Genomic DNA, 18233 nt, shown 5'->3' with positions numbered 1-18233 from the left:
GAGACAAAGCGAGACTGTCTCAAAAAAAAAAAGAACACATACATGGTTAAACATTTTTCCCAAAAAAGTACAAAACAGCACATATGATGAAAAGTGAGTCTCTCATCCTTCCCAGCGTCCCATAGTCCCACCGCCATCAAGTTTCTTATGGATCCTTCTAGAAATTTTCATGCACATACATAATACAGATGTACATTCATATATCTTCTTTTTCTACCCAAAAGACAATATATTATACAGAATCTCTTCTGTTTTCTCCACTTAATTTGTCTTAGAGATCATTTCATAATCACATATATGTATAAAGCTCACATTTTTTACATTTCATTCCTCTTTTACTAGTAAGGAAATTGAGACTTAGAAGAAGTCAGCAAATTGCTCATCATTAACCACCTAGTAATTGGTAGAGCCTGGATGGGAAATCCCAGGTCGGTATTACTGCAGTCCTGTGTTCCTCACCACATAAAGCCTGTGGACAGAATATTACTACCCCCCGCCACCACAAAGAGTAGTAATAATAATAAAAGGACTTAACGCTGCACACACCCCACTAGGCAGGAGACTATAAAACCTTTTAGGCCACAATTCAAAGAGGATCCCTCCCTAAATGTGAAGAAGAGATAAGTTGAAAGTGCAAGAGTTAATTTTAGAAGGAAGAACCTTTCCCCTAAGTACCTGAACGAAGTTTCTTGAGTCAAGGGGCTGAGGTTGGGAAAGGGAACCAAGAATCTGAAACAGCACTAGGGGGCAGCATCAGCATTCCCAAAGTCATCTGGGTCCATTCATTAAATCCTGTTTCTCAAAGCATGAAGCACTATCTTGCTGACTTTGGTATTGGGTGGATCCTGAGACCTTATCCAATGTCAAAGCAGTATAAGTAGTCAGCCAAATGGTTTGCAGTGTCATTTTGAATTGTGCTGTTTGAACTGTGCCCGACCACTGGGGTGGCCTGACCGCTCTGCTTCCCTCCTGCCAGGTGGCTGCCTCTGGAGAGGGCTCTGCCATCAGCGGCTATCTCAGCCGGTGTAAGAGGGGCAAGCGGCACTGGAAGAAGCTCTGGTTTGTCATCAAAGGCAAAGTTCTCTACACCTACATGGCCAGTGAGGTAGTAGTGATCTGCACTCTTTCCCCTCTCCTGTGAAATGGCCCCCTGGGGCCTGCACACCTGCAAGGCTGTGTGAGTCCTGGCTGTTGAGCCAGTTCTCGTGGCAGTCAAGTCTTTAGTGAGCAATGCCATGTGCTCAATGTTGCTGTGGCTACACAACCACTCACCACTTCAAAATCTAAGGAATTTGCAGTTTCTTTGTGGAGATAAGAAGGTATGGACATGCCAACCTGTGCCGCAAAGTGTTTAAATGTCACAGGCCCAGCATCTGGGACAAAGACGGGACAAGCCAGCCATGCCACAAAAGAAAATGCCTTCCTACTGTCTACTTAGATTGCTTGGGGCAAAATTCAGCAGTGTGGAGGAAGCTACTCCCTTTTTGTCCATCCATTTCTTTTATAGGGTAACTCTGGTAACTCTTCTAAAGAAAACTGAAATCTGTATTTTATAGAATATCTTACTTTAGGCGAGAGAACCTTGGAAATCAAGTTTACTTCCAGAGTAGACAGATGTGTGGCTGTGGTTGTGTAGCAGGGTGCTATCTGGCCCCGACCCAGGCTGAACCTGTTGGATAATGTGAAACATTTCTATCTCCATGCTCCACCAGCTGGTGGCTTCTAGGTGGTCAGGCATAGTTTCAGCTTTGAAAATGGGAGTTAAATGTATTCTGATGAGCTGCAGAGGGTGGCTGCTTTGCCCCACTGGGATGTGCATGTCAGATAGGGCTGGCCCTTCTCCCCCAGCCACAGATGCTAGCAAATGTGCAAAAGGCACTTCCTTCTTTGTGGCATGAAGCTTCCCTCTGGAAGGACCTGCAACTGTGAAGGTTGCAGTGTGCCCGTCCCCAGGGATCACAGAGGATGACTTTCTAGAAGAAATTGCTTTGGAGCCATACTTAAACACTTAGCAAGGCCCCACATCTGTTTACTCTAAGCAAAGCAGGCAGACAGGGGATCTGCCATAGGCCTGAGTGGCTTGGGCACCCTGTGAGCCACACCCCACCCTGAGGGGCCTTTGCCCATGTCCACAGGTGGGGCCTTCCACACTGTGGGGATTTTTATCTTTCCAAAACAAACTGAACAGTTGTCATGTAAGTGACAGCATAAGCTTATTTTAAAAGGTAGATTTAGGGGCCTGGCACGGTGCTTCAAGCCTGTAATCCCAGGTCTTTGGGAGGCTGAGGATCTCTTGAGGCCAAGAGTTTGAGACCAGCCGGAGCAACATAGTAAAACCTTATCTTGACGAAAATTAAAATGAATGAATTATGGACTTAAGTATGACTCCAAAGCAGTTTCTTCTAGAAAGAGGAATTTACATAATTTTTCAATAAACCTGTTCCAGCCATGGGACATAGCTTTCAAATCCTATCAAAGAAAAAAAGGTTCTGATGAAGTGGATAGCTGGCTTGCACTGTCTACACCACCATGCACCGCTGTCATGCACCCGGAGGTGGCCCAAAGCTGATCCAACTTGCTGTTTAGTAACAGTCCTGGAAGAAAGCGACTATCAAAAATACATTGGAATCTTTATTTTTTCCAACATTTTCTGTTGTTTCAAGACAGGGTCTTGCTCTGTTGCCCAAGGCTGGAGTGCAGTGGTGTGATCACTGTTCACTGCAGCTTTTAACTCCTGGGCTCAAGCCATCCTCCCAACTCAGCCTCCCAAGAAGCTGGGACCACAAGTGTGTGACACCATGCCCAGCTAATTTTTTTAAATTTGAATTTGAATTTTTTTTTTTTTTTTTTTTTTGAGATGGAGACTTGCTTTGTTGCCAGGCTGGAGTGCAGTGGCACAATCTCGGCTCACTGCAGCCTCTGCCTCCCAGGTTCAAGTGATTCTCCTGCCTCAACCTCCCCAGTAGCTGGGACTACAGGCACCTACCACCATGCCTGGCTAATTTTTGTATTTTTAGTAGAGATGGGGTTTCACCATGTTGGCCAGGATGGTCTCGATCTCTTGACCTCATGATCCACCCACCATGGCTTCCAAAGTGCTGGGATTACAGGTGTGAGCCACCACGCCCAGCCAATTTTTTTATTTTTTGTAGAGGCAGTCTCACTATATTGCCCAGGCTGTTCTCGAACTATTGGCCTCAAGTGATCCTCCCATGTTGGCCTCCCAAAGTGTTGAGATTACAGGTGTGAGCCACTGTGCCCAGCCTATTTTTTCCAACATTTTATTATTTCTTTATTATATTTATTGTTTATAAAAATTTTCAAACATAAAGGAATGTTGAAAAAATTTTACAGTGAACTGGCAGGGCATGGTGGCTCATGCCTGTAATCCCAGCACTTTGAGAGGCTGAGGCAGGAGGATGACTTGAGGTCAGGAGCTTGAAACCAGCCTGGCCTACATGGCGAAATCTCGTCTCTACTAAAAATACAAAAATTAGCCGGGCATGGTGGTGGCACACACCTGTAGTCTCAACTACTCAGGAGGCTGAGGCAGGAGAGTCGTTTTGAACCCAGGAGGTGGAGGTTGCAGTGAGCCAAGATCACACCACTGCACTCCAGCCTGGGCGACAGAGCGAGACTGTCTTAAAAAAAAAAAAAAAGAATTGTACAGTGAACTATCGTATGACCATTAACTGGATTGTACAATTAACATTTTCTACTTTTCTTTTATCAAGTACCTCTCTATTCATCCTTCTATACCTTTTACTTTTTGATGTTTTTCAAAATATACTTTCCCCTAAGAATTCAATGTTTTTGTACTTTTTTTTTTTTTTCCTTTTGCGGTCTAATTTATATATAGTGAAGTACACAAATCTCAAATATACTATTTGGTGAGTTTTGATTAATGCACACACCTACAAATTGCCACTATCATCCCGTCCCCAGAAGCAACACCCTGTTCCAATTTTTTTTCTGCCATAGATTAGTTTTGCTTCTTGATCCTCAAACAGATGGAATCATGTGTGACTTCTATTCACCATGATGTTTTTGAGATTCATTTACGTTGTTGCATATAGCAGTAGTTCACTTCTTTTTATGGCTGAGTAGTCTTCCATGTTGTGACTATACCAGTTTTGTTTAGCTGTTCACCAGTCAAAGAACATTTGGATTGCTTCTAGGCTTTGGTGATTATGAATAAAGCTGCTTTAAACATTTTCATACCGGTATTTGCAGGAACATAAATTTTTATTTCACTTGGATCATTACCTAGGATTGGAATTGATGGATCATAAGGCAGGCATATATTTGGTTTATAAGGAATTGCAAGACCTTTTTCCAAAGTGGTGTGCCATTTTACACTCCCCCAACAAAGTGTGTGAATTTGAGTTCTGGTTGCTCCACATCATTGCTAACACTTGGTATTGTCAGGCTTTAAAATTTTAGCCATTCCGGTGGGGAGTGTTGAGGTAAGTCAATGTGGTTTTAATTTATATTTCCCTAGTAACTAATGATATTAAGCACACGATTGCTTTCATGTGCTTATTGGCCACTCATTTCCATTTGAGAAGTGTCTATTCAGATCTCTTGTTAATTTTTTTTAAGTAGGTTGTGCCTGTTATTGAGTTATAGGAGTTCTTTCTGTATCCTGTATACCAGGCTTTTGTCAGATAAATGTTTTACAAATATTCTCTCCCTGTCCATGACTTGCTTGTTCATTTTCTAATAAATGAATGAATGAATGAATCTTTTGATGAACAGCAGTTTATAACTTTGAGGAAGTCTATTTGTCAGTGTTTCCTTTTATGACCGTTGCTTTTTGTGTGCTAAGGCATTTTTGTCTATTGCAAGCTACAAAGTTATTTTCCTCTATTATTTTCTGAAAGCATTAATGTTTTAGCTTTTACTTCTAGGTCTATCTCAAATTAACTTTTGTGTATGGTATGACATGGGAGTTGAGGGTCCTTTTTTTCATTATGGATATCCAGTTGTTCCAGCACCATTTGTTGAAAAGACTTGCCTCTCCCTATTGGATTGCTTCAGTGTCTTTGTTAAATCTCAAATGATTGACTAAATAGAGGTCCATTTCTGGACATTCCATTGTGTTCCATTCATATATTTACCAATCGTTATGCCAGTACCAAACTGTCTCAAATACTATAACTTGAAGTCAGGTTCTTTTTTAAGGCTGTTTCGAGGCTGGAAAGGTGCCTACACCTGTACTCCTAGTACTTGGGGGAGACCAAGGCAGGCAGATCACTTGAGGCCAAGAGTTCAAGACCAGCCTGGCCAACACAATGAAACCCCGTCTCTACTAAAAATAGAAAAAATTAGGGAGGTGTGGTGGTGCATACCTGTAATCTCAGCTACTTGTGAAGCTGAGGTGTGAGAATCGCTTCAACACAGCAAGCAGAGGTTGCAGTGAGCTGAGATCACATCACTGCACTCCAGACTTTTTTTTCCCAGGCTCTGTCTCAAAAACAAAACAAACAAACAAAATGTTTTGGGCATTCTAGGTCTTTTGCGTTTTCATACAAACTTATCAATTTCTATGATAGTGATTATGGAATCTATAGACCAATTTGGGGAGAGCTGGCATTGTAATATTGAACCTTTCAGTCCATGAACATGGTACATAAATTTTCATTTATTTAAGCCTTGAATTATCTTTTAATGTTTTGTAGTTTTTAGTGTAGACATCTTTAAATATTTTCTCTTTTTTTGATGCCATTTTGAAAGGAGTTTATTTTCTAGTTGTTTGCTGCTACTATATACACATAAAAACTGATTGTCTTGTGACCTTTCTAAATTGATTTTTAGTTCTAGTAGTTTTGTGTTTTTTTGCAAGCACAAATAGTTCTACTTCTTTTCTCATCTATATGTCTGTCTTTTTCTTTCCTTAATATAATAGTTAGGGCCTCCAGTACAATGTTGAATTGAATTGATGAGAGTGAACACCACTCTTGCCTTGTTTCCAATTTTAAGGGAAAAGCATTTGGTGTTTCACTATTAAGTATGATGTTAGCTGTAGGTATTTTATAGATGCCCTTTGTTAGTTAATGAAGTTTCCTTCTACTCTAGTTTGCTAAGAGGTTTGTGCTTTTCTGTTTTTGTTTTTACCATGAATGGATATTGAATTTTGTCATAGATTTTTTCTGATCTAGCAATCTTTGAGGATTCCCTTTATTTTAAAAAAATATTTTTTTTCTTAGTTTTCTGGGGTTGTAGGGATGAGGTCTTGCTATGTTGTCCAGGCTGGACTCAAATTCTTGGCCTCAAGCAGTCCTCCTGCCTTGGACTCGAGTGTAGCTGGGCCTACAGGTACATGCCACTGTGCCCAGCTTGATTCTCTTCTATACACAAACTGTAGTCCCCTTCTTCTTCCTCCCACCACCATTCTAATATGCTTAATTACATCTCTTTATGTGTTTTTACAAAGTCCGTATTGTTTATGAACATGTATGTTTTTACATAAGTGTGCATAAAAATGTCTTTACCTATATATAAAAATCTTATTCCACTGAGCACTATATGTGTAAGAGCCATCTGTGTTCTTTGGGTACATCTCATCAAATTGTTAGCAACTTTATAGCACAATGTAAGTGCTCCATATCGAAATACTGTAAATGAGGTTTTGGAGGACTGAGTACAGAATATGTGATCAGAAGTAACTTCAAAACTGAGTCACTGACTGATAAATCTATGGAAAAAATGTGGGGTTAGAAGGTGGTCATGAGTGCAAATTCTGGATCTGCTCCTTAATGGCTGTGTGATCTTGGGCAGTTAACCTTTTTTGAGCCTTGGTTTCTTCTTAGAATGGGAGTGACACATTATATGATTGTTGTGAAGATTAAAGATAATGAAATGTAACTGCCTGGTCCCTGATAAACTGTCACAGTATGTTGAGTTTCTTTTTTTTTTTTTTTTGGAGACAGTCTCACTCTGCCCCCCAGGCTGGGGTGCAATGGTGCGATCTCGGCTCACTGCAACCTCTGCCTCCCGGGTTCAAGCCACTCTTCTGCCTCAGCCTCCCAAGTAGCTGGGATTACAGGCACCTGCCACCACACCCAGCTAATTTTTGTATTTTTAAGTAGAGATGGGATTTCACCGTGTTGGCCAGGCTGGTCTCAAACTCCTGACCTCAGGTGATCCACCCGCCTCGGCCTCCCAAAGTGCTGGGATTACAGGCATGAGCCACCATGCCCAGCCAGTGTTGAGTTTCTTTCCTTCCTCAGGGCTGGCCCTGGAGGGAAGTGAGGGTCAACAGTTTGTTGGTGTTAACCCCCAGGTGCCAAAGCACATCCCACACAGAGGCACTCTTCACGCATCTCAGATTGGAGATAACAGTAAATGACTATGCAGAGTGCGGTGTTTAATGTCAGTTTTTCCTTCTGTCCTCTGCAGGACAAAGTGGCCATGGAGAGTATGCCTCTGCTAGGTTTCACCATTGCTCCAGAAAAGGAAGAGGGCAGCAGCAGTGAAGTAGGACCTATTTTTCACCTTTACCACAAGAAAACCCTATTTTATAGCTTCAAAGCAGAAGATACCAATTCAGCTCAGAGGTACCAAAATAACTAATTAGTCTTATACCTTTTTGTTCTCTCAGAAGGAAACAAGTCGTTTCTTGGGGCTTTGGCTTCTGTTCTGCTCCATTCATCCTATCCCATTAGGTCCCTTTGGGCCATAGCAGAACTGCAGAACTACCTGTTCTTTGTCACAATCATGTTTAGACTGTCATGATTCATTCATGAATCAAGCATGCATTGATTCAGTAAACTTTTGCACTGTGTTCCAGGCCTTTTGCTAAATATGGAAAACATGTTTGAGAAACAAGTATGAATACGACATGGTCCTTGACTTCAAACTAAGAGGAATCTAGTCCAGTCATTTCTAGGTTCTGTGAGCAGAGTCATAGGCAGAGCCACAAAACCAAATGTCCTCTCTGTTCTGTTTTATAGGTGGATCGAGGTCATGGAAGATGCGAGTGTGTTATAGCAGTTATCAAGCATGTGGACTTGTAACAAATTCTTAGGTCAATATGTGAATGCTTTTAGAAGCTAAGCTGTGGCTCAACTCATCCGGACACACACCTGGATTCAGCAATGAGGCCTGACCTTTTTTGCTATAACCTCCCCACCACTCTCCTTCCCTTGCCAACATCTTCATGAGTGGAGCCCTTAAGGGATATTTATGGACCTCTCCTTTTCTGTGTTTTCCACCGCCACCCCCACCCGCCACCCGGTAATAAACTATTTCCTTACCCACAGTGAGTTAAAATTTAGTAAGATGAAGATGTGGAAACCAATAGAAAAGTACATTTAGAAATGCAGGCTTTTTAGTAGAAAGAAGCTCTTACAGTTTTTACTCATGATAATCACCTTTCAAAAATGGATTGTGGTGCCTCAGGTGAAATGAGAAGCTATCAGTAACAGCTACTCTCATCGAAAGCACTTTATTATTTTACGGAGCTGCAACCTCCAATTTTGTGTTTTCTAAGTGATTTACTTAAGTCAATAACAGATGGAATCCTGTGGACTAATGTGCCATCAGTTTTCTAATGAGGGTGTACATAAAATTGATTTGTGCAGACCTGGCTGTGGCTTGCTGGTGTGCAAGCACACATCACTTTAGAGGGGCTGCGCCCCACCAGATAGGAGGGGAAGGATTTTCTCCTCCAGCTGACCTTGCGACCTGTATACTAACGTAACTTATAAAAGGAGGGGTCCCGCCTCCCCAGAGCAGTCCTCAACACTATGTCAGCGCTGGAAACGCAGCCACTGGCAGATCTGGCCCCCAGAGGTCACCGCAGAGCCTCTGAAGAGTCAGGGTCTGCTTTAATTTATTGTGTGCCTTCCTGTGTTTACCTCACTCAAGCTGACAACATTGTTTATGGGAATCTATCCTTCTTTTAGACACATGGTAATCCTTGGGCTGTATTACTGAAGGCTTTTTATTTTTTGAGAGGTGAAAAAAAGAGAAAACAAGTTAGACTCCAAAGGTGAATTCCTGGTCTTGGCAGATAGCTCTGGACATAGCGAGGGAGCACAGAAGTTGTGGCCTGAGGCTGTTCTATGGGCACCTGGGGCTAAATTGCCTCCTGAGGGTGACTGTTGCTCATTCTGCTGGACAGGTTTTTACATAAAGCAAAGAGCATGTGAGGGGTGGGATTCCTTGTTACTCTTATTGCAATAAAAATCAATTGTCTGATATCCTGTCCCCATTCTGTTGCTGCCCTGTCCCCTACAAAAAAGGGCATTTGCTGACAAACTTTTTATAAAAAGCACCATCTCCAGGACTTACTTGCATTAAATATTTTCAGGGGAAATCTTTTTTCCAGTTTGCAGTTGTTTTAAAATGTTTGCATTAAACATATGACTAATGATTCAAACTAAGTGATTAGACAGTGTTTTTGTTAATTTTTGAGGGCTTAGTTCCAACTGAATCATTTTCATCATCAGACACTGAAATGGGCTTTCTAGGGCTGTTGAGCAGAGCAGGACTTCAGTACCAGGCAGGGGTAGTTTCCCCGGTCTGCTTATGTCGCCGCCCATGGTCAGTTTCTGAGTTCCAGATAGAATTACGGGTCCGAAAGTCATCAGAAGGCCTCTTTTACTTTGTATTATCCTATTTTGGATGCCCTGTAAAGAGGTAATAGGGCTTTTATTTCTCAGTGAATAGTTACCCTAATAAAAATGTCTGGGTTATAGATGAAAAACACACTGGATGGGTTTTGTAAAAGGAAACTGGCAGGGGCTCATGTGTGACTGGGCAAGGGATCACCTTTTATCTGGACCTTGTATTACGTGTCCTTCTTGTGGTTCTTTGTGTACTCATTTCAGTGTAATTTCTACTACCTTTTCTACTGGGGATGAAGCCACCCCACCTGGTCAGAGGGTGCTCCTTCCCACTGGATCCAGATGCTGGGGAAATAACCAGCCATGACACCATGGAGATGCTGCTCGAAGTCCCCCGTAATACCTGCTCTGCCCCTCTGCTCCCTGGGCACAGAGCAGCCCCTTCACTGTGCACCCCCGGCAAAGGCCATGTTTATCAGGAAGAAGCAGCACAGACAAGCCACTCAAGTTGCTCTGAGCTTTGGTGTCTTCTATTACATGGAGATCATTCTAGCTTCTCCCACAGGTTCAGGGGAAAAGGCACAAATGGAATGTTTGTGAAAGCGGTCTGAAAAGAGCAGAGCCCATAACTTTACTTTTACTTTGTATAATAACACCATGCCCTTCCCCACTGGTTTATTAAAGTTTATTAAAGTTTGTTAAAGTGGGCCCTGCTCTTTAACAGTACAAAATGAAGACAATACACAGAAGACCTTTTTCCTTATCCATGAAAATTGGGGCCAGGTGTGGTGGCTCATGCCTGTAATCCCAGCACTTTGGAAGGCTGAGGCAGGAGGACTGTTTGAGCCTCGGAGTTCTAGACCAGCCTGGGCAATATAGTGAGACCCCATCTCTAAATTAAAAATCAGCCAGGCATAGTGGCTCATGCCTATAGTCCTAGCTACTTAGGAGGCTGAGACAGGAGGATTGCTTGAGCCCAGGAGGTCACGACTACAGTGAGTTATGATCATGACACTGCACTCTACCCTGGTGACCCAGTGAGATCATGTCTCAAAAAAAGAAAAGAAAAGAAAAGAAAATGGCAAGGAAGAGAAACCCTAACACAGTAAGGTTAAACTGGTCATGGAATCTAATCTTCTCTTTCATTTTAATTACCTCAGGAAAGCACAGACCTTTGCAGGGTTGGCCTCTGCCTGCTTCTCAGAATCAATAAAGGTTTATAATAAAACTCAAAAGTTTTACTGAAAACAAGCAGCACTTATTTCACATGAATACTGGCTTTACACTTTCCCTGCAGATTGAATGTGTTTCTTCAGTCTGGATTGGTCTTAGTAAGTAGGAAGAATTTTGTTCCTTATTACTAATACAAAGCACACCAGAAACATACACAGTAGTGTGTGTTCCTGGGTCCTAATAATTCTTTTGGCTGAGCACAGTGGCTCACGCCTGTAATCCCAACACTTTGGGAGGCCAAGGCAGGCGGATTGCTTGTGCCCAGGGGTTCAACACCAGCTTGGGCAACATGGCGAAACTCTGTCTCTACTAAAAATACAAAAAGTAGCCAGGTGTGGTGATGTACGTCTGTAGTCCCAGCTACTTGGGAGGCTGAGGCAGGATCACTTGAGCCTAGGAGGTTGACGCCACTGCTCTCCAGCCTGAGCAACAGAGCAAGTCCCGGTCTCTAATAATAATAATTCCTTTACATATCAGAAATATGCTTTAAGTTTTTCTGAGCAGGCTGACTAGCTAATAGACTTACTCTCCCTTGTATGCAGCCTGGTTCTGGGAAAATGTGTGGCCTGACGGGCTGATGCTTGCTCTGATCTTTGGGCATGCACCATGCAGGCCAGTGCTGAGGACCCCAGCAACCCTGCTGCAGCAACTGAAGGGTGACAGAGTCCTTTTTTCCTCTAGTCCAGCCTTTCGTGTGCTCTGTTTTCAGCAGCAGTATACATTGAACACAGAAGCAAGCCCTAGATGGGGACTGAGGCCACCTGGGCTAAGGTGGTAGGACCAGGCTTGGAACCTGAGTTTCTTTCTGATGCAGGACAGTCAACAACGTGCTGGAATATTCTTCTGTTGATTCAGCCTGTGTTTCTTGGTTTTTCTTTTTTTCTTTTCTTCTTTTTTTTTTTTTTTTTTGAGATGGGGTCTCTCTCTGTCACCCAGGCTGGAGTGCAGTGGTGCAGTCATGGCTCGCTGTAGCCTCGACCTCCCAGGCTCAAGCGATCCTCCCGCCTCAGCCTTCCAAAGTAGCTGTGCCCACAGGCATGTGCCACCACGCCCAGCTATTTTTTTGTAGAGATTGGGTCTCACTATGTTGTCCAGGCTGGTCTTGAACTTCTAGGCTCAAGCAATCTACCTGCCTTGGTCTCCCAAAATACAGGGATTACAGGCATGAGCCACATCCCCCAGCCTGTTTTGTGGTTTCTGTGATCATGGAAGCTTCTGTGCCTCCACACATTAATGGTCAGTGGAGAGGACAGATGTATATACACTAAGAAGTCTATTTTCAGCAGCAAGTAAATGGAAACCAATCTCAATCTGGCTTACACAATTTGGAAATCAGTTAAAAGGAAATCCAAAAGCAGGAGGATTTGGTTATTCTGACTTGCCATGCAGTGTCAGCTTGATTCCAGGTTTGGTTCCCAAGCAGTTTATTGCTGACTGCCACTGATGGTTGGGGCTACACTATAAAACTCCCTGTTGACAGCCACCAAGGAGGGACAGCTTGGCTTCTTGTAGCTAGATTTTTCTTAGAAGCACCCACAGGCCCTTCCTATTCTCCAGGTTCACACTTACACCTGCCAACTCCTGAGCCTAATCTCTGTAAGAGGGACCACCATGATTGGCACTGAACAGTCAGCTGTGGGTGCAGCTGCTGGGGATTCACCAGTGTCCACTCTCTGCACCAAATCTTCCGGAAAGACTATAGTTTGGATTAACAGCATGCAAGGGCTATGCTTTTTCCTGTATTTTGGGTATGATCTGTAACAATATTTACAGGGCAATTATTTAGGCATCTATTATATATGTTTGCTAAGTATTAAGGTAAGTGGCACAGGGAAAACTGATTTGATAATCATTGATCTTTTAGGCTCCTAATCAAACACAATTGTTAAATCAGTAGCAAAACAGTACTGACCTCTCAGGCTCATAGCAGACCTTTGTATGATTATTAGCAACAAAGAAATGTTTAGCACTTTAACCCTGTTATTTCATTTAATTCTCCCAGGGACCTGTTGAGGTAAGTTGAGTTATTACCCCTATTTTGCACATAAGGAAATGGGATTAGAAACATGAAGTCACCGGTCCAGGGTCACACACAAAATTGGCAAAGTCCACCTTTGTAACTGCTTCACTATAATGTCTCTTTCGAACGTGTATAAGCTGATACTGGGAGCAATTCTCTGACACCTGCAATGTGAATTATTTCCTAAATTTGACAGAAATCTCTGGCTGCAGAGGATCAATCAGTAGGACCTTTTCCTCTGAAGTCAGAATAAATAGGACACTAAGACAAACTCAATTTTGCATTTCATTATCCAAGCAAAAATCATTAAATCTGTATCATATATGACAAGTCTGAAGGTTATGGTTAACATGTGTTCTATGTGAATTGCCAAGTCTTGTATTGGGAAGGCAGCCATCATACCCTTGCTGCACCAGTTCCAAGAAAAAGAGTGTGTGCATGTTCACAGAACACCTCTGTGTCCTAGGGGATGCACCTCCAGGGGAGGGGGACTATTTTCAGAAACATAAGGCAATGCAAGCAGTGCACACTCCAGAGCCTGTGGGTCATGTGAAGTCAGAGCAGTGTGTCTGGGGTGAGAGATCACAAATTTGCAACATACAGAATGAGAGCACTCTACCAAAGCTGTCCCATCCTTGGTAGTGCCCCACTCTACCAAGAGTGCTCCTCCCTGCCACAGGAGAAGCCTTGAGGAAGTCCCCTCTGGCTCTCTGGCTGCTCCTCTACGAGAGCCAGAGGGGACTTCCTCAAGGCTCCTCCTGTGGCCCACACCTCACCTCCTGGGGTTCCCTGTGGGTAGGTAGTCTGGGGTGGGGCCCAGGCATCTTCAGTTTCTACAAGCACCTCAGGAGATTCTGTGCACAGGCAGGATGGAGGGAGGTAGGAGGAAGGATAGAGGAGGTGGTAGCTCAGCCACCGTGAATAACAAATAAAAACTTAGTTCAGATATTGGCAGTGATCTCAGTTTGTCACCAGACTGAGTCTGTGGTAGAAGTGGCAGTTTACAGGTGTTATCTGCAGTGAATATTCAGATCCTTAGCTGAAGAAAGTGAGACCCAAGAGTATCTGAAAATGTTATAAGGCATGAGAACTGGCACTGGTACCATCAGACAAGATTACAAGAAGCCTTTTAGACTATGACACTATGCCAAACGTTACAGGAGAAATACACGCCCACGGTAATATTTGAGGAGGAAAACCAGTCTGAGGTAGACAGAGGACTACCACCAACGTGGCACCCAGCTGGTTAAACATCCCCTTCCACAAAACTCCTCTGGAGAAGCTTGATGACCCTATGACCACCCTCATAATATCTCAGTGATCACATGAGAGATTCTGCAGAACAAATTCTCTACATGGACTTGGGATCTTCCTTGTACAGATCATTTGAAGCTGTCATACTGGAAGGGACATTCTGTGTTGACAGCAGAATGACGACATGCCTCATTCTCTAATTTTGATTGTCTTTCATGCTGCTGTTGTGACAGAGCCAGTGTAGAGAGGCAGCACTTCTACAAGAGCAAAAGAGAGGCTTGCACAAAATAAAATCTGTATGAAGAAAGCTGAAAACAAGTTTTTTGGTTTTTTTTTCTCCGCTTGGAGCGATGTTTTTCAAACTCTGGAAATGGGTTGCAAAATTGATGGAAATGTAATATGTTTCCAGTTTTATTTTTTGGCTGGCTTCAAAACTGTAACAAGGTTTTGGAAAAAGATATAAAAAGCATGGTAAAGTTTACACAAATTCTTCTGATTCGGAAATGGATACTGTAGCAATTAAAAGAAAACCCCATTTATCTGTATTTATAAATTATACATTATAAAAATCCTTCAAGAACTGAGAGTTTTTTTTTTTTTTAGACGGAGTCTCGCTCTGTCGCCCAGGCTGGAATGCAGTGGCGCAGTCTCGGCTCACTGCAAGCTCTGCCTCCCGGGTTAGCGCCATTCTCCTGCCTCAGCCTCCCGTGTTGCTGGGACTACAGGCGCCCGCCACCACACCCGGCTAGTTTTTTGTATTTTTAGTAGAGGCGCGGTTTCACCGTGTTAGCCAGGATGGTCTCGATCTCCTGACCTCGTGATCCGCCCGTCTCGGCCTCCCAAAGTGCTGGGATTACAGGCGTGAGCCACCATGCCCGGCCCAGAACTGAGAGTTCTTTCAGATTCTATTGTAGAACTTTAAAACGTTTCATGCCAGGTGGCCCTAAAGCATGTTTTCAACAGTGATGACTACCCTTGTTTATATATAAAGATTACCCACTCAAGTGTAAACTGCCCTAAATGACCTCGTTCTCATCAATATTCAAATCTCATCTTTGGAATGTTCATCAACAGCTGTATCCAAAAATCTATCTCGTGATAAAGTGTAGTCAATAAGCCCTATGCTCCTTAGAACTAAGTAACAGATATAAGTGGGAGACCAGGATGTTCAATAATTGTCATCTCCAGTAAGTCTGTGGCCCTTCAAATCCAGTGGCCTGTACTTACCAGCCCTTAACAATGCCACACTAGAATTCATGAATGTGTATTGGAGCTATCCTGTTGTGAGCAGCATACATAAAAAAATAAATGACTTCTTGAAGGCTACAGTAATTAGCTATGCCCTAAAGCATAAGACTTGATTATTCCAACATATATAGTTATGAAAGTTATTATAGGCATAAAATTAGCTCTTTTTAAAATGCAGCTATAGTACTACTCAATGTGACCCTGAATCTTATTTTGTGCCACATGTCAGTGTTCACACTGACAGCAAGTATTAATCCCAGATGTATAAGGGAGATGTTCCGATGACTCCAGTGATGTGACTATGAGAGATGCCAAGAGAGAAAAACTTGACTCCCTTAGAACTGAAAGATTTTCTTTTTTTTTTTTACTTTTTGGTTTAAGAATTTATTTTTTTATTATACTTTAAGTTCTAGGATACACGTGCACAATGTGCAGGTTTGTTACACATGTATACATGTGCCATGTTGGTGTGCTGCACCCATTAACTCCTCATTTACATTAGGTATATCTCCTAATGCTATCCCTCCCCCCTCCCCCCACCCCACAACAGGCTCCGGTGTGTGATGTTCCCCACCCTGTGTCCAAGTGATCTCATTGTTCAATTCCCACCTATGAGTGAGAACATGTGGTGTTTTGTTTTCTGTCCTTGCGACAGTTTGCTGAGAATGATGGTTTCCAGCTTCATCGCTGTCCCTACAAAGGACATGAACTCATCCTTTTTTATGGCTGCATAGTATTCCATGGTGTATATTTGCCACATTTTCTTAATCCAGTCTATCATTGATGGACATTTGGGTTGGTTCCCTATAGTGACTACTGCCACAATAAACATACGTGTGCATGTGTCTTTATAGCAGCATGATTTATAATCCTTTGGGTATATACCCAGTAATGGGATGGCTGGGTCAAATGGTATTTCTAGTTCTAGATCCTTGAGGAACCACCACACTGTCTTCCACAATGGTTGAACTAGTTTACAGTCCCGCCAACAATGTAAAAGTGTTCCTATTTCTCCATATCCTCTCCAGCACCTGTTGTTTCCTGACTTTTTAATGATCGCCATTCTAACTGGTGTAAGATGGTATCTCATTGTGGTTTTGATTTGCATTTGTCTGATGGCCAGTGATGATGAGCATTTTTTCGTGTGTTTGTTGGCTGCATAAATGTCTTCTTTTGAGAAGTGTCTGTTCATATCCTTTGCCCACTTTTTGATGGGGTTGTTTTTTTCTTGTAAATTTGTTTGAGTTTTTTGTAGATTCTGGATATTAGCCCTTTGTCAGATGAGTAGATTGCAAAAATTTTCTCCCATTCTGTAGGTTGCCTGTTCACTCTGATGGTAGTTTCTTTTGCTGTGCAAAAGCTCTTTAATTAGATCCCACTTGTCAATTTTGGCTTTTTTGCCATTGCTTTTGGTGTTTTAGACATGAAGTCCTTGCCCAGAAAGATTTTCATTAAAAAAAAAAAAAAGTGACCGTTGAGTCTTTAGGTCATTGAGTTTGGGTGTGATTAATTATGCAATAGATTATGCATAAATTATGCAATAGACTAGAAAACATGCATTTCTTAGATGCCTCTTCAAATCCACTAAAGCCAGCAAATGAATAAAAAGATATAACCCAAAGGATAGAGTTCCAGAGGAGACAGTGTATAGAAAATGTCAACCCATTTTTGGAAGATATAACATGCAGACACAGAGAAAATAATCACCAAAGTGCCTCAGATGAGGATGCCAGTGAAGACACAAAAGGGCTTCTGCCCCTGGAGGCTCACAAACTGGAGGCACAGGTGTCTTGGAAGGCCAGGGTGGGACTGAAGACAGGAGGATCAGTTAGGAATCTCTGTGAGGTATCATGACATCCTAAGATTCCCTAGCCCCACGCTAGCAGAAAATAAGTTTTCTTTCTGGTAGGGGGATGGAGGGGCGATGGAGGGGAACAAAAGAACTGGAAGAGGCTGGGGATTCAGTGACACATGCATGGCTAAGACCAAGGTTATGATACTTAACTGAAAACAAATGGCTAAGAGTCTACATGCTTACCAGTAGAACTCTCCCTTCCACCTCTTATCCTTAAGATTGACACAGACAGTTCCTAGTTAGGTAACATTTAAAAAACAAAAAACATCCCTTGGAACAACACATACTCTAAAAACAGGGATCAAAGGTCAGTGCATTTTTCTGAGAATATAACTTTCCATCCGATTCTCAAAGAGGTTCATGCCTATCTCAAAGGACAGAACTACTACTCTAGATATTTGAGCCAAGTACAACTTGCAAGTAACACTTTTTCAAGGCCCAGGAAGCCCCAGAGACTAAAGGGGTATGAGTCTCAGAAAAGCAGTTCAGGAAGAGGCTAGGAAATGCATTATTGGTGTTGCTGCATTCTCATACCATTAATCCACCACAGGGAAAACAGCCGTTCTCTATTCTCCTCTTGGGAAGAAGGGCCATTTATATAGAAGTTGAGGACTCCCCAAATAGCCTGGTAGGCTGTGCTAGAGCTTGACTTTGACAGAGCATGGAGGTAGGTAGAAGAGTTTTCTTCCTCTCAGAGCCCTCAAGGACAGAAAAGAAGAAACAAACAGAAAGAGCTATCAATAAATGTTCCACCCCTTGCTAGCCAGGCAACTTTGGAGGAGTCATCCTCTCTCTGTTTAGGTCTCGGTCTATTTAGCTGTAAAAACAGGATAATACCATCTACTTCATAAGGTTATTATAAGATTAAACAGGGTAAAGTGTTAAGTGTAAGGAATATGCAATCTGGTGTTCAGAGATTATATCTATCTGTCCAGATTCCATACTTTTTTTTTTTTTTCCCTGAGACAGGGTCTTGCTCTGTCACCCAGGCTGGAGTGCAGTGGCACAACCATGGCTTACTGCAGCCTTGACCTCCCTACCTCCCTAGCCT

The 18233-nt window shown here is 42.6% G+C and overlaps 1 protein-coding gene across 1 annotated transcript in view; it reads left to right on the top strand.

Annotated features, from left to right (window-relative positions):
• Positions 1-9385, top strand: part of FGD5 (FYVE, RhoGEF and PH domain containing 5) — a 124030-nt gene extending 114645 nt beyond the window's left edge. Inside the window, exons 19-21 of the mRNA XM_003906862.5 lie at positions 977-1105; positions 7402-7559; positions 7956-9385. Of these exons, the coding sequence (XP_003906911.4) occupies positions 977-1105; positions 7402-7559; positions 7956-7992 (324 nt within the window). The 3' untranslated portion in view covers positions 7993-9385. The remainder of the gene's footprint in view (positions 1-976; positions 1106-7401; positions 7560-7955) is intronic.
• The last annotated feature ends 8848 nt before the right edge of the window (positions 9386-18233 follow it).

This window comes from Papio anubis, chromosome 2 (assembly GCF_008728515.1).
Source record: "Papio anubis isolate 15944 chromosome 2, Panubis1.0, whole genome shotgun sequence".
In the NCBI taxonomy this organism is placed as follows: domain Eukaryota; kingdom Metazoa; phylum Chordata; class Mammalia; order Primates; family Cercopithecidae; genus Papio; species Papio anubis.
Note: the sequence above shows the minus strand (reverse complement) of the source record. Positions and strands in the feature narration are given on the sequence as shown.